General features: G+C 45.6%; 1 protein-coding gene across 2 annotated transcripts in view; it reads left to right on the top strand.

Annotated features, from left to right (window-relative positions):
- The first annotated feature begins 4,243 nt into the window (after positions 1-4,243).
- EPHX1 (epoxide hydrolase 1) overlaps positions 4,244-18,978 on the top strand; it is a 49,750-nt gene continuing 35,015 nt past the window's right edge. Inside the window, exons 1-3 of one of the 2 annotated variants that reach the window (XM_060259466.1) lie at positions 4,244-4,327; positions 9,503-9,690; positions 16,650-16,830. In XM_060259466.1, coding sequence (XP_060115449.1) covers positions 9,508-9,690; positions 16,650-16,830 — 364 coding nt within the window. In that variant the 5' untranslated portion in view covers positions 4,244-4,327; positions 9,503-9,507. Of the gene's footprint in view, positions 4,373-9,502; positions 9,691-16,649; positions 16,831-18,978 lie in introns of both variants that reach the window. The other variant, XM_060259458.1, reaches the window with a different exon arrangement.

The raw sequence follows: 18,978 nt of genomic DNA, 5'->3' as shown, positions 1-18,978 counted from the left end.
ACACAGCTAACCTCGCAGTCACAATCCTGTTCCCTCTGCAGCGTCCGGTTGGATTTCACACCATCTGCGCCGGAGTTACAGGAAGTGCCACGGCTTTTGCGTAGCAAACGTAAACCGCTAAAACCCAGTTTACGTTTGCTACGCAGAAGCTGCGGCACTTCCTGTATCTCCAGCGCAGATGGTGAGAAATCCGACCGGACGCTGTGGAGGGAACAGGATTGTGACTGCGAGGTAAGCTGTGTGCGAAAACAGTAATAGAAACCAACCTTTACAGGCTGCTGATAGAAGTTGGTATACTGTTATTATCCCATGTCACTTGGGGTGTTGATTAAAAAGTCAACAAAAATAACATATTTGGCAGTACCATTGCTACTCCTAATGTTTCTGTTGTCCCTGATGTAATTTTGAATATATACTTATGCATATTTATTGGTGCCATCATTCTGTGGCAGTTGACTTTCAACTATATTTGCAGCTGGCATGCTATAGACTCTGAAGTGGCTGTAAGAGTCATATTGAAAGTTAATCTGCCAAGATTCAAAGACCGGCATATCTATCGAAATCTGTGTGTTCTGGTTATTTTTGTGTGTGTTTTGCAAACAGTATAGCAGGGGTGGCTAATGGTAGCTCTCCAGATGTTTTTTTGCCTACAACTCCCATCAGCCCCAGCCAGCATGGCCAGTGGCTGGGGCTGATGGGAGTTGTAGGCAAAAAACATCTGGAGAGCTACCGTTGGCCACCCCTGCAGTATAGCATAGTAATCTTTGTCTGAAGGCAAAAATCAAATGGAATCCTGGAAGTATCTTATGCATGTGTGAACAATTCCTTGTGGCTTGTGCTGGCATGTCTGTTCATTGAAGAAGCAAGGCAGTTAAATGTCTTGAGTATGCACAGCCTGCAGTTGGTCATTCCCTCTGGCTTGGTGATACCTGTACAAGGAAAGTGTAGCAAGAGACAAAAGGCAAAGAGATGGGAATAAATGGTGTTTGCAGCTATCATCTTAAGTTTGTAATTCTTTGTAATGTAATAGCTTTTTGTTACAAGAGTTCTAATTCTTGCCCAGCCATTTCCAAGGATATCTGCTGGACTTTTAATCAAGAAAGGACCTGAAACTTCATAGACTTTCATATAATGGGGATCAGACTCTAGGGTGAAAAATACAGAGCTGTACACACAGGCATACTTCGTGATTTCCCAAAACTGATGGTTTTATCTTAACTATTTTGTGGAGAAGACTTGGGAATGACAGGTGTATTTGAAAGACATTTGTGGCTTGGACTGTGGAGGCATGGCTGGGATAAAACTGCTTCTGACCACTTAAAAGGTTGAGCCATATTTTTTGGATGGAGTCCAAAAACTACTTGAGATTAATTCAGTATCTTATATACTAGTACTCAATGAGGAAAGAATGAAGGGCTGCACCAATATGAGCACAGACAAAGCAAAAATGGTGCAGTGGGAAAAGAATTATTTATTCCAGTTAACAATGCTATGTGTTTTATACCAGGCTTCCCCAGAGATAAAAATGAAATATATAAAATGAAATATAAAAGAAAGAAAAGAACAAAGTTAACCAACATTTTATCATTTTCTCTTCATTATTTGTTAAAATAATGAGCCGCCCTGAGCCTGCCTTTGATGGGGAGGGTGGGATGTACGTAAAATAAAATAAATAAAATACTTGGGCTTGTTCTGGAGACTGACCCAGAAACTCCAGCTAGTACAGAATGTGGGTCCTTAAAGGCGTGTGAACTGCACTGGCTTCCAGAGGAGTACAGGATCATATTCAGGGTTCTGGTGCTGACCTTCAAGGCCCTGAACAGTCCAGGACCTACATATATTCAGGACCACCTTTCCTGGTATACCCCAAGGAGGGCATTGTGCTCAGCAAACCAAAATCTCTTGGTGGTCCCTGGCCTGAGAGATAGCCAGCTGTCCTTGCTGATGGATATCCATCTGTCCAAGCTGGTGAAACTCTCCACTGAATAACATCTGTGCCCTGCGGAACTTGGTGCAATTCTGCAGGGCCTGTAAGGCAGAGATGCCAGTTGTTTGGTTGAGGACAGTGATGGTTTCATCTTTCTTCCACCCCCACCCTCCACCTCCCCACAAGGCAGTGGCAGCATTAGAAATTTTTTAGTGCCATCTTTCGGTGGCGGCTGTTTGTATTGGGTTTAATCTGTTTTTAATTATGTTTCTATGATATTGTGTTGTACATTGCTCTGAGCCCTGTCCATTGGGAGAGGGTGGTTTAAAATTGAATTTAATGATAAATGAAAGACGTTTAAGTCTCCAGCAGGAAGAATAGCAGAGTATAAATAATGTAACTAAAGACTTTGGGAGTTTTTGAGTTTAGGAAAATAAAAACAGGTAAGGAATAATAAGGGTTTCATAAAATTAAGAATGGGGTGGAGCAAGTAGATAAAGGAAACTTTCTTCCCTCCCATCAAACTTGTCAGTCAGTCAGTCACATTTTATTTGTATCCCGCCCTCCCCGACCAAGCGTCTCAGGGCGGCTAACAGCAAAAACTCAATACATACAATATACAATAAATAACAAGTAATTACAGTTAATTAAAATCTCTTAAAATTCTAAAAACATTAATACTTTGTGCTACAATCACTGGCTGGTCTTGCAGGCCCTGCAAGACCATTGGCAGCACCCAATGAAGTGAGGCAGCCTGAACATACAGCAGGGCAAAACACGGAAGAACATAAAGGCAGCCAAAATGCATGCAAGAAAGACAAAAGGAAATACTTTCCTCAATTAGTAATTAACTTGTAGATTTCAATGGCAGTGGGCGTAGTGATAGCAATGATTAGTTTGGTGTAGTGGTTAACTGTGTGGACTCTTATCTGAGAGAACCCGCTTTGATTCCCCACTCCTCCACTTGCAGCTGCTGGAATGGCCTTGGGTCAGCCATAGCTCTGGCAGAGGTTGTCCTTGAAAGGGCAGCTTCTGTGAGAACTCTCTCAGCCCCACCCAACTCACAGGGTGTCTGTTGTGGGGGAGGAAGATAAAGGAGATTGTGAACCGCTCTGAGATTCGGAGTGGAGGGCGGGATATAAATCCAATATCATCAGATGAGCTCATCGTGGGTAAATTCATCAGTGGCTGCTAGCCATGGTGGCCAAAAGAATTTCTATTCAGAGGCTTATTACTATGAGATGACATTGTGGGAAGGACTACATCTCTACGCCCTGTTTGTAGGCCTACTGCCGGTATCTGATGGGCCACTGTGTGAAATGGGGTGCTGGTCTGATCTGGCAGAGTTCTTTTTATATTTTTAACACTGAGTCATACTTTCCATTATCTTATGCTTTCCAATACAAATTAGTAGAAAAGGCATTCACCTTCATTCCAGTTCTATTCAATTTTTGGCCAGTATATTCATATAGATAGGAATATGTGTATCTGTTGGTTGCTTGGTTGTTGAATTTCCCCAGTTTAATCCCCTCCACCACTACCCCTCACTGAAGGATTTCACATGATGGCTTGGCCACATAGATGCTACCAGTCAGAGTAAACAGGAGACTAGTACTGATTAGTCTCAGCATGGCAGTTTTCTAAATTCCTTCCAGTAACACAGACATCCATGTCCTCTTCTTCCCTCCCTATCATCAGTCCTGTTTCCCATCTGTCTCTCCTTTCTAGGTGCTCTCCTTGTTTCTTACTGCCCTCATCAATTTTTCACGCTCCACATTTTTTCTCCTCATATGTACGTACCATACCCACTGTCTCCAGTCTCGTCTGTCCTTTATACCTAGCAGGGCAAGGGCAAATAAATCAGGAAGGAACCTGAAGACAACCAAAACTCAGCCCCAAATTTCTCCCTTCTGTAAACTAATTTCCCTTAAAATTAACGTAGCCCAGAACAGTGCGACCAAAGACAGCGATGAGGAGACATAACCCTCTTAGAATTTGCCGCACCATTTTCAGCAAACTACGGTGAAAGGGGGAAGCAAATTATGTTCTGCTTTTCTTCTTGGCCCCAATAATAACCAGTCGGAGGCTGACTGAGCAGCAGCAACCCCGCCCTCCCCTTGAGATTTCCCCAAAAGAAACGGTTATGGGTCGCATGCATGATATTTCACGCAGACTCTTTCCATGCCTTAAGTCTTCCTTTTGCGAAGAGAGCCCATGACTAAACATTGGCGGACGGCACCGGCCAGTGTTAAAGTGCTTTCCAACTGAAGGACTATATCTCCCAGGATCCTTTGTGCAAAAGATTGCATTTGACCTTCAGCCCTTAGAAACATTAGCGATGCTGCGGCTGAGGGAAATACGAACTTCGCTAGCGGAGTTGGTTGGATCGAGCCTATAGAAGTACGTTTTGTATCCCCTTTTCTACGGATGGTGACGATAGATCAGGTACTCGGCATATATCTGGTGTTTGTGTTTATTTTAAGTACGCGTGGGTTATTAAAACGTTGTAGTCACTGGCTAGAATGCATATTTTATTGCTTCTCCGCGTTCTATCCTGCACCATAAACATGGTACAAAGGTGGGGCTGGGCAAAAGCCAGATCTAAATGATTTTAAGCGGATCCCCTGGAATTCATGATTTTTACCCAGAAGCAAAATAAAACCATTATATTGTAGATCATATCTTAGTCTATAGATAGTACCACAGAAATCATGCATACATTGCTTCATGGTGCTGTGGTGGCGCAAAAATGTATTTCCAAAGCACGGATCATTATGGATCCTCAGGATTTTTGCATTTGGTCACCCCAAACTCATCATTAAATCACATACCATGTCCATCGCCACAGACTGCTGCACGAAAATCATTGATCCACAGCTTCGTGGCATTGCCATGATGCAAAAATGTAGTTCCAAAGCATAGACCATAGTGGATCCTCAGGATTTTTGCATGTGGTCACCTCAAACTCACCATCAAATCACATATGTCCATAGCTGTAGAAGGCACCACAAAAATCATACATCCACTGCTTCATTGCAGTGCCAAAGCACAAAGAACAGTTCCAAAACATGGATCCTCATGGATTTTTGCATTGGAATTTGGGTCTATCCAAACTCACTATCGAATCACATATCATGTCCATAGCCAAGTACTGCACCACAAAAATCATGAATCCCTTGCTTTGTGGTGCTGCCATGGCACAAAAACCTGTTTCCATAGCATGGATCCTCATGATTTATTTGTTGGGTCACCCCAGATTTATGATTAAATTATGTATCATGTGCATATCCACAGATTACACCAGAAAAATCATGGATCCACTACTTTGTGGCACTGCCATAGTGCAAAAACATGATTTCTAGGCATGGATGCTCATGGATTCTCAGGTATTTTGCACATTAGGTTGCCCCAAAGTTACCACCAAATCACTCATAATCCCTGGGGCCATAGATTGCACCACAATAACCATGTATCTGTCAATTCATGTTGCCATCACAGTGCAAAAACATTAATCCAAAGCAGATATTCATGGATCCTTATGATTTTAAAGTGAGGTCACTCAAAATCACTATCATATCTCTTATCACATCCGTGTCCACAGACTGCACCACAAAAAAAAATCATAGATCCATTTCTTTGTGGCACCAAAGCATTGGGCCTCATTATATTTATGTGGCATCACCAACACATCACATATCACTTCCATGGTGACAGATTGCACCACAAAAAGGTGGCACCTCCATTGTTCAAAACAGCGGTACCTCTTTGTGGCACCTCCATGGTTCGAAACAGTGATCTTAATCAGCATATTCTCAAGTAACTTCAGGAATTTTACATGTGCTTACTCAATGGGAGATCACACATCCCATCCATGCCCACAGAATAAATTACCAAAAAAACACAGATCCTATTCTTTGTGGCACCCTGCGGAGCAAAAACTGTATTAAATACATGGATCCTTATGACTGGTAAATGAGCTCCACTACAAAACATTGTGAAATCTCACATCTCATCAGTGTCCATGGAATGACACTGTGTCCATGAAAAACAACAGATCTAGCATTCATGATTTCACAATAGTGAGATATTCATGAATTTTACAAGGACTCCTATTAAATTCACTGGTCCAGCCCCGTGTTCAATGCTGGATCAGTGTAAAGCATCTCTGACAATTGTTCATCCAGCCACTGGTTGAAGATTGCCAGAGAGTGGGGGAGTTCATCACCTCCCTAGGCAGTCAATTCCACTGCTGAAGAACTCTTACTGTAAATCCCCCCCCACCCCCTAATATCCAGCTGGTACCTTTCCACCATTATTGTGAGTCCTATTCTCTGTTGCCAACAGGAACAGCTCCATGCCCTGCTCTAAGTGACAGCCATTCAAATACTTAGAGAGCAATCATGTCCCCCCTCAACCTCCTCTTCTCCAGATTGAACAGTCCCCTCAGTCTTTCCTTATACGACTTGGTCTCCAGACTCCTGATCATCCTCATCATTCTCTTCTGCACCTGCTGCATACTGTCCACATCCTTTTTGAAGTGAGGCCTCCAGATCTGTACACAGCACTCCAGGTGTGGCTTAACCAATGCAGTGTACAGTGGGACACATTAGCCTTTTTGCTGCTGCATCACACTGACTTCTCATATTTAGCTTATAGCCCACCTGTACCCCAAGATCTCATTCACACACACACTGCTATGCAGAAGTGTATTCTTCATCCAATATGTAAATCTCATTTTTGCTGCACAGATGTAGAACCCTGCACTTAGCCTTGTTGAATTGTATCTTATTCTCATCTGCCCATGTGATGGACAGCAAACAGAAGCATGGTTCTTGGCAGTCCTGCTTGGATGAGAGTGAGTTAGCTGACCTGATTGACAGCACATGGAACTTGCTCTGATTGGGGAACTGCAGCTAACTGTTGAGAAGACGGTGACAGGCAGTTGGAGGAGAGTTGGATTGTGAAGTGAGCAGTGGCTTTTGAGAGATTTTCTAGTGTGAGAAGAGTCTCTTTCAGAGTCAGTGTGATGTAGTGTTGGAAAAAGAATAGATTCTGAAGGAGACTGTTCCAGTTGTTTAAATAGTCTCTCTGTGTGTAAAACAAAGATTCACAATTTGAGACGGAAATTAGTTCTCCAGTTTTAAGCTTAATATCCAGTGTGAGGAGACTGAATAAGGATTTGGCAACTGATTTGAAGTGGCATTGAAAGGCCATAAACACACCGAAAAGCCTAGGTCCATGGAACAGCTGGAGGCCCTTTAAACCTTGCAGGAGAGGGAGAGAGGTGGCCACCAGCTGCACACCTGAACTCCAAGTGGCAAATTCACTGCTGGTGTTCAGGTGCACATGGCCCCCACTTCTTGTAAGTAGCACTTAAAGGGTTCCTTTAAATGCTGTCTGCAAGAGGGGGTGGGGCATGCCTGAACTCCAGTGGCAAATTTGCTGCTTGGAGTTCAGGCGTGTGCCCCCTCCCTTTAAATGCTGTTTGCAAGAAGCAAGGAGACCCTTTAAATGCTGTTTGTGAGAAGGGGGGGGGGAGTTGCCTGAACTCCAGTGAATTTGCCACTTGGAGTTCAGGCATGCAGAGTGCCAGTTCTTAGTGTGATGACATCACTTCAATGTGATGTCATCGTGTTGTGATGTCCCTTCCCCTCCAGGAATGTCTCCCTAGGCCCTCCACCAGGGAGGAGGCAGGACATGGCAACCCTATCCCTTTTTTATCACTGATTTATTTGCCAAAGCCTGTGCTCCCTTTTATGTATTTCACTCGGACTAGGCTTCCACTGCTATCCTTCTTACCTTTTAGAAGAAGAAGAATTGCAGATTTATACCCTGCTCTTCTCTCTGAATCAGAGACTCAGAGCGGCTTACAATCTCCTATATCCTCTCCCCCCACAACAGATAACCTGTGAGTTGGGTGGGGCTGAGAGGACTCTCACAGCAGCTGCCCTTTCAAGGACAACCTTTGCCAGAGTTATGGCTAACCCAAGGCCATTCCAGCAGGTGCAAGTGGAGGAGTGGGGAATCAAACCCAGTTCTCCCAGATAAGAGTGCATGCACTTAACCACTACACCAAACTGGCTCTCTTTGCTTCCATTACTTTGTTCATTAATAATACAGAGGGTTTTTTATAATATTTATGTGTACCTTTCCTAGCCTGCAGTATACATTGTATCTGAACTTCCAGTATTGCAATTTTAAATAATCTCCAGGCTTCCCAAAGGGATTTGAACCTCCTTAGCTTTCCTTTCAGTTTCTTCTTCACAAGCCCCTTCATCTGAGATAAGTTACCCCTTTTAATGTTAAATGTGGTTGTCTGCTGCTATTTTTGGGCAACTCCCTATTTACACTGATGCTAAACTTACTAGCATTACAGTCGCCCATTCACCCAGCCTCAACAGATTCCTTTGGAGTGCCTCACAATCCTCTCTGGTTCTCACCACCCTGAACAATTTATATACACATATATACACAAACTTGACCACTTCACTGCTTACTCTCAACTCCAAATCATTTATGAACAAGTTAAAGAGCATGGGACCCAGTACTGAGCCCTGCGGCACTCCACTGCTTCTCTATACCATAGACCTTTATTGGCATTAATACAAGAATACAGTACACTTTAAAACCAACAGTGACACTATAGAATATAATAAAACCTTTAAAAACCAGCAAAAGTTAAATGACATAAAATAGCAGTAGGCTATGCATGAGTAAAAGCCTCTCTGATTTGGATCGCAACCTGTAAAAAGCAAGCAACGTGAGTAGTGACAAAGTTGTGTTTCCCCCGCAATCTTAGATGATGCCCTTGTAGTCAAGGAGTCATCGAAACGGTCCCTCATGTTCTTTTGGACTGCCCTTTTTATAGCAGTCCACGTGCATTACAGTCACTGTTCCCCACTGCTGCTATTACATCTCTCACCAGGTCCTGAGAATTACTTAGAACCAAGTCCAGAACTGCCTCTGCATTGTAGGCTCTGTGGCCGTCTGCTCCATGGCACGGTCATTGAGAGTATCTTGCACATGGTGCCCACTGCCTGGTGACCAACTTTCATCAGTAAGGCTAAGGATGTAGGTAACAGCAAAGAAGGCCCAAGAGTTTCCCTTGGCTAGTGCAGCTTTCAGTTCTTACTTTGCTGTGAGATGAGAGCTGTTTTCAGGTAGGATGCATGAAGGCCCAGCCCAGTAAGGTTGCCAGGTTTTTGTTAAAGAATTTGGGGGTGGATCCAAAAGAGGGCGAGGTTTGGGGAGGGGAAGGGCTCAGCATGGGACCTGCTCTCTGCCAGGTGGAGATCAGTTGTAAAAGTGGGAGATCTACAGGCCCCACTTGGAGGCTGGCAACCCTAGCCCAGTTCATTGGTTGTCTTGGGCTCCGAGAAGCTGATAGTAGATAAAGACAACAACGATAATAATAGCAGAAAGTTTTTAAAGTGAAATGTGTTCCCCAGATGGCCTACCAATTGATCCTCTAGTATTATTGGAGCTACATCCTTGACTTCTTTCTTATGTTCTTTTCTGGGAGTGTCCATGTTCTTTCTGCTAGAAACATTCTAACACTATGGTATTGTTTTGCAGTCAACATGTTGCTTGAAATACTGTCAGCGTTAGCTGTGGGAATGGTGATCTATCTCTTTCTGACCAAGAAAAAGGAGGAAACATTGCCTATGGGAAATGGTTGGTGGGGTAAAGGAAAGAAATCTGATTCTGAAGAAGATGCAGCTGTTCATCCTTTCAAAGTTGAAACGTCAGAATCTGAAATAAATGTAAGGAATGTTCTCACTTGCAGATTTGCAAACAGCAGGAAATGGCTAGGCTAACAGTGCAATTCTAACTGTGCTTCTGAGTACCTTTTCCATACTTTCATTCAAGTAAATGTGTTAAGAAATAGAACAAAATAGGAGTTCAATAGCACCTTTAAGACCAACAAAGTTTTATTCAAAATGTAAGCTTTTGTATGCATACTTCATCAGATAAGGAATAAGGTACAGTGAGCAGAGCAGAACTACATAAAGCTGGTGGGCAGTGGTTTAGAATGCAGAGTGGTACAAAGTTATAATCCAATGGCAGAACAGTGAAATTAACAAACTGAGAGAATTACACATTCACAGTTCTCTTCCCCTTATTTTTATTTGTCATCTCTTTCTGAGAGGATAAAGTAGGGATTATCAAATCTTTCTATCTGAAGTGAACATGAAGTAGAGCAACCTATGTTAATCACTGGATCAGCAGAACTGGGCCATCTACAAATATAAGGGAAGCATTCCTCAACTTCATTATTAGAAGGAACAAAGGGGACCCAATAGATGTTGTTTACCTTGAATTCCAGAAAGCTTTTGATAAAGTTCCTTATCAAAGTCTCCTTAGTAAGCTCGAGAGTCATGGAGTAAAAGGAAAAGTTCTCTTGTGGATCAAAAACTGGTTAATTAATAGGAAACAGAGAGTAAGTATGAATGGGCAATTTTCGCAGTGGAAGATGGTAAGCAGTGGGGTGCCACAGGGCTCAGTACTGGGTCCCATGCTCTTTAACTTGTTCGTTAATTATTTGGAGTTGGGAGTAAGCAGTGAAGTGGCTAAATTTGCAGATGACACAAAATTGTTCAGGGTGGTGAGAACCAGAGCGGATTGTGAGGCACCCCAAAGGGATCTGTCGAGGCTGGGTGAGTGGGCGTCAACGTGGCAGATGAGGTTCAGTGTGGCCAAGTGCAAAGTAATGCACATTGGGGGCAAAAATCCTAGCTATAAGTACAAGTTGATGGGGTGTGAACTGGCAGAGACTGACCAAGAGACAGATCTTGGGATCATGGTAGATAACTCATTGAAAATGTCAAGACAGTGTGCGATTGCAACAAAAAAGGCCAACACCATGCTGGGAATTATTAGGAAGGGAACTGAAAACAAATCCACCAGCATCATAATGCCCCTGTATAAATCGATGGTGCAGCCTCATTTGGAATACTTTGTACGATTCTGGTCTCCGCACCTCAAAAAAGATATTATAGCATTGGAAAAAGTGCAGAAAAGGGCAACTAGAATGATTAAAGGGTTGGAACACTTTCCCTATGAAGAAAGGTTAAAATGGTTGGGGCTCTTTAGCTTGGAGAAACGTCGACTGTGGGGCGACATGATAGAGGTTTACAAGATTATGCATGGGATAGAGAAGGTAGACAAGTACTTTTCGTCCTTTCTCACAATACAAGAACTTGTGGGCATTCAATGAAATTGCTGAGCAGTCGGGTTAGAACTGATAAAAGGCAGTACTTCTTCACCCAAAGGGTGATTAACATGTGGAATTCGCTGCCACTGAAGGTGGTGGCAACTACAAGCATAGACAGCTTCAAGAGGGGAATTGATAAGCATATGGAGCAGAGGTCCATCAGTGGTTATTAGCCACAGCGTATTGTTGGAACTCTCAGTCTGAGGCAGTGATGCTCTGTATTCTGGTGCTTGGGAGGGGCACAGTGGAAGGGCTTCTAGCCCCACTGGTGGATGTCTAGATGGCACTTGGGTTCGTTTGTTTTTCGGCCACTGTGTGATACAGAGTGTTGGATTGGATGGACCATTGGCCTGATCCAACATGGCTTCTCTTATGTTCTTAAGCAGGTGAACTGTGAGGAATCATAGGAAGCGAGACCTCTCTCTTGCACATACCAAAATCAACTCCACTTCCAGGATTCAGTAAGCTCTTGAGGGCTAATTGGAGTTCAGGCTAATTTCTTCATCAACTTATATTTGCCCATTGAAATGACTCATAAGAGTTGTCATTCTGTACCTCCTAGAGAATTGTCATTCCTCTTGAGGTTGTTTTTGGTACCCCCCCCCCATTTTCTTTTAGATAATTTACAAAGTCATATTTTCTGCATGCCTGGAGAGTCCTTCCACCCCCCTCCCCCTCCCCCATAAAAAAGCCTTACCTTGTTTGTGGTGGCCTGGTTTTGCTGCTTCCATGATTGACACAGGCCACTCATTTTATTCATACATGCACACACATACACACACTGGTTGGGACATGGACAGTTGAGTAATCTCACCAAGGTAGGAATTTATTTATTTATTTATATTTCGACTTATATCCCGCCCTCCCCACCGAAGTGGCTCACAACATGTAAACTTACATAAGTTTAGCTTAAAAACAATGTCATAGTAACAGTTAAAAGTTTAGCTTAAAAACAATTTCATAGTAACAGTTAGAACAATAAATTAATAAAACATAGAACATAAAAACCAGCGGTCTGTCAAATGCATTCTAGCTCCATCCAGAAATTCTCAGTGTCAGTTAGTTGTTGTAGGCCAGCTGGAAGAGGACTGTCTTACAGGCCCTGCGGAACTGCCCTAGGTCCCGCAGGGCCCTCACCTCCTCCGGCAGCTGGTTCCACCAGTAAGGCGCCATTACCGAGAAGGCCCGATCCCTGGTGGATTTCAGACGGGCCTCCTTTGGCCCGGGGATTACTAGCAGGTTTTGTGAGCCCGATCTTAGTACTCTCTGGGGAACGTGTGGGGAGAGACGGTCCCTAAGGTAAGCAGGTCCTAGGCCATATAGGGCTTTAAAGGTAATGACCAACACCTTGTACCGGACTCGGAATGTTATTGGCAGCCAGTGCAGATCCCGAAGCCCCGGCCGAATGTGCTCCCATCTTGGGAGCCCTAATAACAGCCGGGCAGCGGCATTCTGCACTAACTGCAGTTTCCGGGTTCGGCACAGGGGTAGCCCCATGTAGAGGGCATTACAGTAGTCCAACCTCGAGGTGACCGTGGCATGAATCACCGTTGCTAGGTCGTCATGCTCCAGGAAAGGGGCCAACTGTCTCGCCCGCCTAAGATGAAAAAATGCAGACTTGGCAGTGGCTGCTATCTGAGCCTCCATTGTCAATGAAGGCTCCAATAGTACCCCCAGACTTTTGACCCTGTGCGCCGCTGTCAATGGCGCCCCGTCAAAGACTGGCAGGGGGATTTCCCTTCCCGGGCCACAACGACCCAAGCAAAGGACCTCTGTCTTCGCCGGATTCAGCTTCAGCCCGCTCAGCCTAAGCCACCTAGCCACCGCCTGTAACGCCCAGTCCAGATTTTCTGGGGCGCAGGCAGGCCGGTCGTCCATAAGTAGATAGAGCTGGGTGTCATCAGCATATTGATGACAGCCCAACCCATACCTTCGGGCAATCTGGGCAAGGGGGCGCATATAGATGTTAAATAACATCGGGGAAAGTACCGCCCCTTGAGGCACTCCGCAATCAAGCGTGTGTCTCCGGGACAGTTCGTCCCCAATCGCCACCCTTTGTCCCCAACCGTCAAGGAAAGAGGAAAGCCATTGTAAGGCCAGCCCCTGAATCCCCACGTCGGCAAGGCGGCAAGCCAGCAACTGATGGTCGACCGTATCGAACACTGCCGATAGGTCTAACAGCATCAGCACCGCCGAGCCGCCTTGATCCAGATGCCGTTGAAGGTCATCCACCAGGGCGACCAGCACTGTCTCCGTCCCATGGCCCGGGCGAAAGCCAGACTGGCAGGAGTCAAGGACAGAAGCGTCCTCCAGGAAACTCTGTAGCTGCAACGCCACTGCCCTCTCAATAAGTTTGCCCAAAAAGGGCAGATTCGAGACTGGTCGATAATGTGCCAATTCGGCCGGGTCTAACGTTGTTTTTTTCAAGAGGGGACGGACCACCGCCTCTTTAAGCGCTGATGGAAAATGCCCCTCCAATAGGGATCTATTTATGAATCCCGTATAGGATATCTCAGCTCCCTCTGGCAGGTCTTAATAAGCCAGGAGGGGCACGGGTCCAATTTGCAAGTTGTTGGGCGTGCAGATAGGAGGATCCTGTCAACTTCTTCCAGGCTGAGAGCACTGAAGCCGTCCAGAACACGATCCGAAGACAGGCACGGAGCCTCAGGTTCGCTAACTGTATCTAATATGGCAGGGAAGTCAGAACGGAGCGACGCGATTTTATCCGCAAAGAAATTCGCAAAAGCCTCACAGCCAATTTCCAATTCGTTAGAATTTGGTCTGCCCTGTGGCAGTGTTGTAAGAGTCCGAATTATATTGAACAGTTGTGCTGGGCGCGAAGTTGCAGACGCAATCTCGGCCGCAAAGTATGTTTTCTTTGCGGCCTTGACTGCCATCTCATAGGACTTCATAAACACTCTATAAGATGTTCGAGTCGCTTTGTCTCGAGTACGCCACCATTGCCTCTCTAGTCGTCTGAGTCCCCGTTTCAAACGCCGCAACTCCTGGCTATACCAAGGTGTCGGCTTTGAACGAGGGCGCAGAGGACACCTAGGTGCGATCTCATCGATGGCCCCGGAGAGCCTATCGTTCCAAGACTCCACCAGGTCATCAAGAGAATCGCCAGGGGGCCAGGGATCCCGCAGAGCCATCAGGAACCGTTCTGGGTCCATCAGGCTCCGCGGGCGAGCTAAAATGTGCTCGCCGCCTAAATGGGCTTGGGGTGGGACATCCACACGAGCCTTGAGGGCATAGTGATCCGACCATGGCACTGCTATAGAAGCAAGATCGTTCACTAAAACTCCCGCCGCGAAGACCAAGTCTAACATGTGCCCCGCCTGGTGAGTGGGCGTCGTAACTAATTGGGAGAGTCCTAGTGTCGCCATGGAAGACACTAGGTCCATCGCCTGATTGGAGGTCACGTCATCGGCATGAACATTGAAGTCACCCAGGATCAGAAGCCTCGGGTGCTCCAATGCCCATCCTGCTGCGGCCTCCATCAGGGATAGTAAGGCGCTGGCCGGTGCGTTAGGCGGTCGGTACACCAGCCAGATCGCCAACCCCTCCCCAACGTCCCACGCCAGACCGGCACATTCAATGCCCTTGATCTCCGGGGCCGGGAGGGCCCGGAAGGAGTAAGCCTCCTGTATGAACAGTGCCACCCCTCCCCCCGCCCGCTAGTCCGCGACTGGTGAAAGACCGAGTATCCTGGGAGAGAGGTCTCCCCATCGCGCACCCCGGTCTCGGTCACGCATGCCATGAATTGGAGGCCTCCAAGAAAGCAAATGGTAAAAACACAATAGAAATTACTTTAAAAATTAATTTTGTTTTAGTGTTAAGTAGGAGTGTGCACTTAGTATAAACCAAGCCAGAAAAATACCCACTAGATACTTTATTAGTATTTATCAGGTTTTTTTTCAGCTGTTCACCAAGGGCCTAGTGATTTGGCTACCCAAAATGGTCACTCAAAAAAAAATCCCAAAAGTATTCGGGATTTTTTGGGCTGCTAGGTGGCCGCAGTAAAAGGGCATTTAAAGGGCTCTCAGTCCGTGACTGAGGCGGCTGAGAGGTGATATGATCACCATCTTCAAGTACTTGAAGGACTGTCATATAGACTGAGGATGGTGTGGAATTGTTTTCTGTGGCCCCAGAAAGTAGGACCAGAACCAATGGGTTGAAATTAAATCAAAAGAGTTTCCAGCTCAACATTAGGAAGAACTTCCTGACTGTTAGAGCGGTTCCTCAGTGGAACAGGCTTCCTCAGGAGGTGGTGGGCTCTCCTTCCTTGGAGATTTTTAAACAGAGGCTAGACGGCCATTTGACAGCAAAAAAGATCCTGTGAATTTAGGGGGGAGTATTTGTGAGTTTCCTGCATTGCTCAGGGGGTTGGACTAGATGACCCTGGAGGTCCCTTCCAACTCTATGATTCCCTTTAAATGCCTTCAGATTGAACTCTCAGGCATTTAAATGGACTGTGGTTCCTTTAAGTGCCTTTGGAGTTCACTTGCCATGGTGTGGAGTCATGCCATGGCTTGGAGAAGGCATTTAAAGGGACTGTGTCCCTTTTCAATGCCTTTTCTCCCCTCCATTGGAAACAATGGAGGATGGGGTACCTTCTTTTGGAGCCCCTAAAATTGGACCCCTGGTCCAATCTTTTTGAAACCTGGAAGCAGGGTTGAGAGAGGAACCAGCAGCTATGCTATAAATTTGGTGCCCTTCTGCCTCAAAAAGCAGCCCCCACAGAGACTTGGATAACCCTCGGATCGATTCGCCGTTATTGCCTATGAGGACTGTTGACTATAATAGTCCCAAGTATAATGGAGCAAAAAAAAAAATTGGCATTCCGAAATATTTCCTGAATTCCAATGCCGTACTAATATTGGGATTCTGAAATATCAGGAAATACTGATGTTTTTCGGGTTCAGTATACCAAGGTCCCCCAAAATAACAATTTTTTGTACACACCCTTAGTATTAAGTAGAAGAAAATATTTGCATATGATTCACATGGCTTTTAAGCTTTTAGTTTTTGGTTTTGCAGAAATAGATACACTATCAGCCAGACTGAGAGATGCCGATCTCTGTGAAACCAAGAAAATGTGGGAACCGCTATATAACTGGCTACGTTGTAATATATAAACTTCCAAAATAAGATAATAAGATAATTTATGATAACTATTGCCATGTAAAATTATATTCTTGTCTTAGTAGGAGTTTTAAGAGATATTAATGATTATTGTATTACTGAATTATAAGATATTTGCAGAGAATATTATAAGATGACCAATATCGATGATGATATGAAATGTACAATGTATAAGTAGAAATACTACAAAATTTCAAATTCATGTACCCTTCCCTTTCCCCTTTCCTTTTATTCCCATCCCCCATTCTTTTTTACCTGAAAATCCAATAAATGTACTGAAACCACGTGGATACAATTCCCCTTCTTTCATTTAATTTTGTCTGAACATTCCCCCTCCCCTCTCCCACTTTTTTGGCATTTTAGGATTTGCACAGGAGACTTGATCAGGCTCGATTCACAGAACCCTTAGAGGACAGTTACTTTTGTTATGGGATTAATACCATTTATCTTAAGAAGATCACCTCTTATTGGAGAAATCATTTTGACTGGAAAAAACAAGTGGAAGTTCTGAACAGATTCCCACAATTCAAAACAAGCATTGAAGGTTTGTGGCTAATAATACTGAGAGGGTTTAAAAAAAAATCTTGAATCGTGCTTACTATTCTTAATGGACGCATTGCTCTTAACAGACACATAAGACTTTGGGTTAAATAGTCACCCTTCTGTCATTGTTGGTCCTGAAAAAAGCTTCCCTCTTCAACTGATGACGATGAGCTTGAAAGGTTGTTCAAAGAGGATCGGGGTATCTTACTTAATGAAGAAAGTTTGAGTCCAGAGGAACCTTCAAGCTTTTCGTGTGCATGCACATTTTTTCAGATACATTGGAACAAAACTTCTTCAGCCATTATATATAGGTGGGGGGGGGGGCGGTTAGTTGCCAGGAAGGGCTAATTAGAGTCAAGATGCACAAGCAATTGAGTGATAAGTAAAGCTAAAATTGGATTAAAGCAGTTGGTAAGATTTGTGAATAGCAGGAAATTAGCATACAGATAATAATAAAAGTGTTAACAAACATGAAGACTAAGCTTGAGACCAATGGCACCTTTAAGGTAACAGAGTTTAATTCTGTGTATAATTGAAATGGGAGAGCTGAGTGATTTAGCTTGTGCAGTGAGACTGCCAGTCAGAGTAGACCAACAGAAAAGACCTTAATAGAACAGCAGTCTAAGTCAACGGGCAGCCCAGTCCTAACTTCCATGGCAGCTGGCTGTGGCATGCTTGAGGCACTGCTTGTCCACTTCCTAAGGGCTTAGTTCCACTTGCGGGGGAGGGGGGAAAAGAAGAAGTAGCTCACCACATGTGAGACCATTGCTATGGCAACTCCACTGGACTGCGGACTCCCAGTGTGGGGGCCAAGGCAGAGGCAGCAGGAGAAGAGGGCCATCCCAGCCCCCCAGATTGGCCAGTCCTGGCGCAGGTGCCATAGCACATGACACTCAGGGGTGTGGAGAGGCAGCCCCAGAGAGGCTGATCACCTTTCCCATCCCACCCCATGACAAAGAACTGAGCCAATCATAGGCAGTCAGCTGCTTTCTCTGCATGCCAGCATGGGACATGGGCATTCTCCCAATGAAGAATGCAAGTCTGCCCCGTAACAGGGCTCCCCCCACATGGCCCTGATGCCCCCTGCTGTGTGTATGGAATTCCTCCCTTGGGGGCCGCAAAACTCAGAGTGTGAGGTACCGGCCATGCATTTACTCCATTAGCGCCTCCCCCCTTGCTGTAGGTTCTGCCATGAGCACAAAAGCCCCATGGGGTTGGGCAGGCTGTTTGGCCAGCTAGGCTGATGTGTGGCACCTGGCCCAAGGTTACCCTCTCTCCCATGGGACAAATGGGGCGAAGACCCCTCCCCTCCCTTGTCCAGCCTTGTGGCAGCATAGTGGCTCATAATTCCTCCCTGCCCCCTCCCTAAGAAACAAGCGAGCCCTCCCACCCAGAGATTCCCTCGGGAACCCATGGACAGAGTGACAGAGGGGGTGGGGAGGGGCACAGGGAACATGCAGCAGACACCAAGCAGGAGAGACAAAGTAGGGCACATCTCAGACTTTATTGTGCTGGAACCAAGTGCAGCAGCATCCCAGGCAAAGTAGAGCACATCCAAGACTTCATTGTGCTGGAACCAAGTGCAACAGCATCCTAGGTGCAACTTGGACAGTCTTTCAGGGTTCAAGGCTCCACTCAAAAGAGGAGGGCAGGAACAGCTGACTAGTAGAGTGGGGGAAGGGGGTTGAATCACTACAAACAGAAGCTTCTCTGTTGAATCCCCACCTGGAAAACAGACAGAGGCCAAGAGCACCCAAAGGGGCAGCAACTGCACTATGAGGATGTGTTTTGGCTAGGGAGTCTCTTAAAGGGACAGTCTCCGACCCACCTCCTCACAGTATTGGACCAGCTGCCAACCGGTGCCCTGCCAGGCGTGGGAACGAGGCAGAGGATGGACCAGTGCCGCCAGCACCACATGGGGGCTGCAGCAACCACCCCCTGTCTGAGCTCGCTGCCCAGGTCAAGTGCCGGAGACGCCTTCCTTGAGCGAGGGGAGGGGGGTAGCTTTGGGGGGCGCACTCGTACTTACCCATCCATGTGCGATCACCCTTGTACACTGAGCCCCAAGGGGCCAGGTATCTGTGGGGACTTGGAACAGGAAAGGTTAAACACAGAGGAGACTTCGCCCTTCTCCTTGCAAGTCAAAGAG

The sequence above is a fragment of the Heteronotia binoei genome, chromosome 1, assembly GCF_032191835.1.
Source record: "Heteronotia binoei isolate CCM8104 ecotype False Entrance Well chromosome 1, APGP_CSIRO_Hbin_v1, whole genome shotgun sequence".
In the NCBI taxonomy this organism is placed as follows: domain Eukaryota; kingdom Metazoa; phylum Chordata; class Lepidosauria; order Squamata; family Gekkonidae; genus Heteronotia; species Heteronotia binoei.
This window is presented reverse-complemented; position numbering and strand designations above follow the sequence as displayed.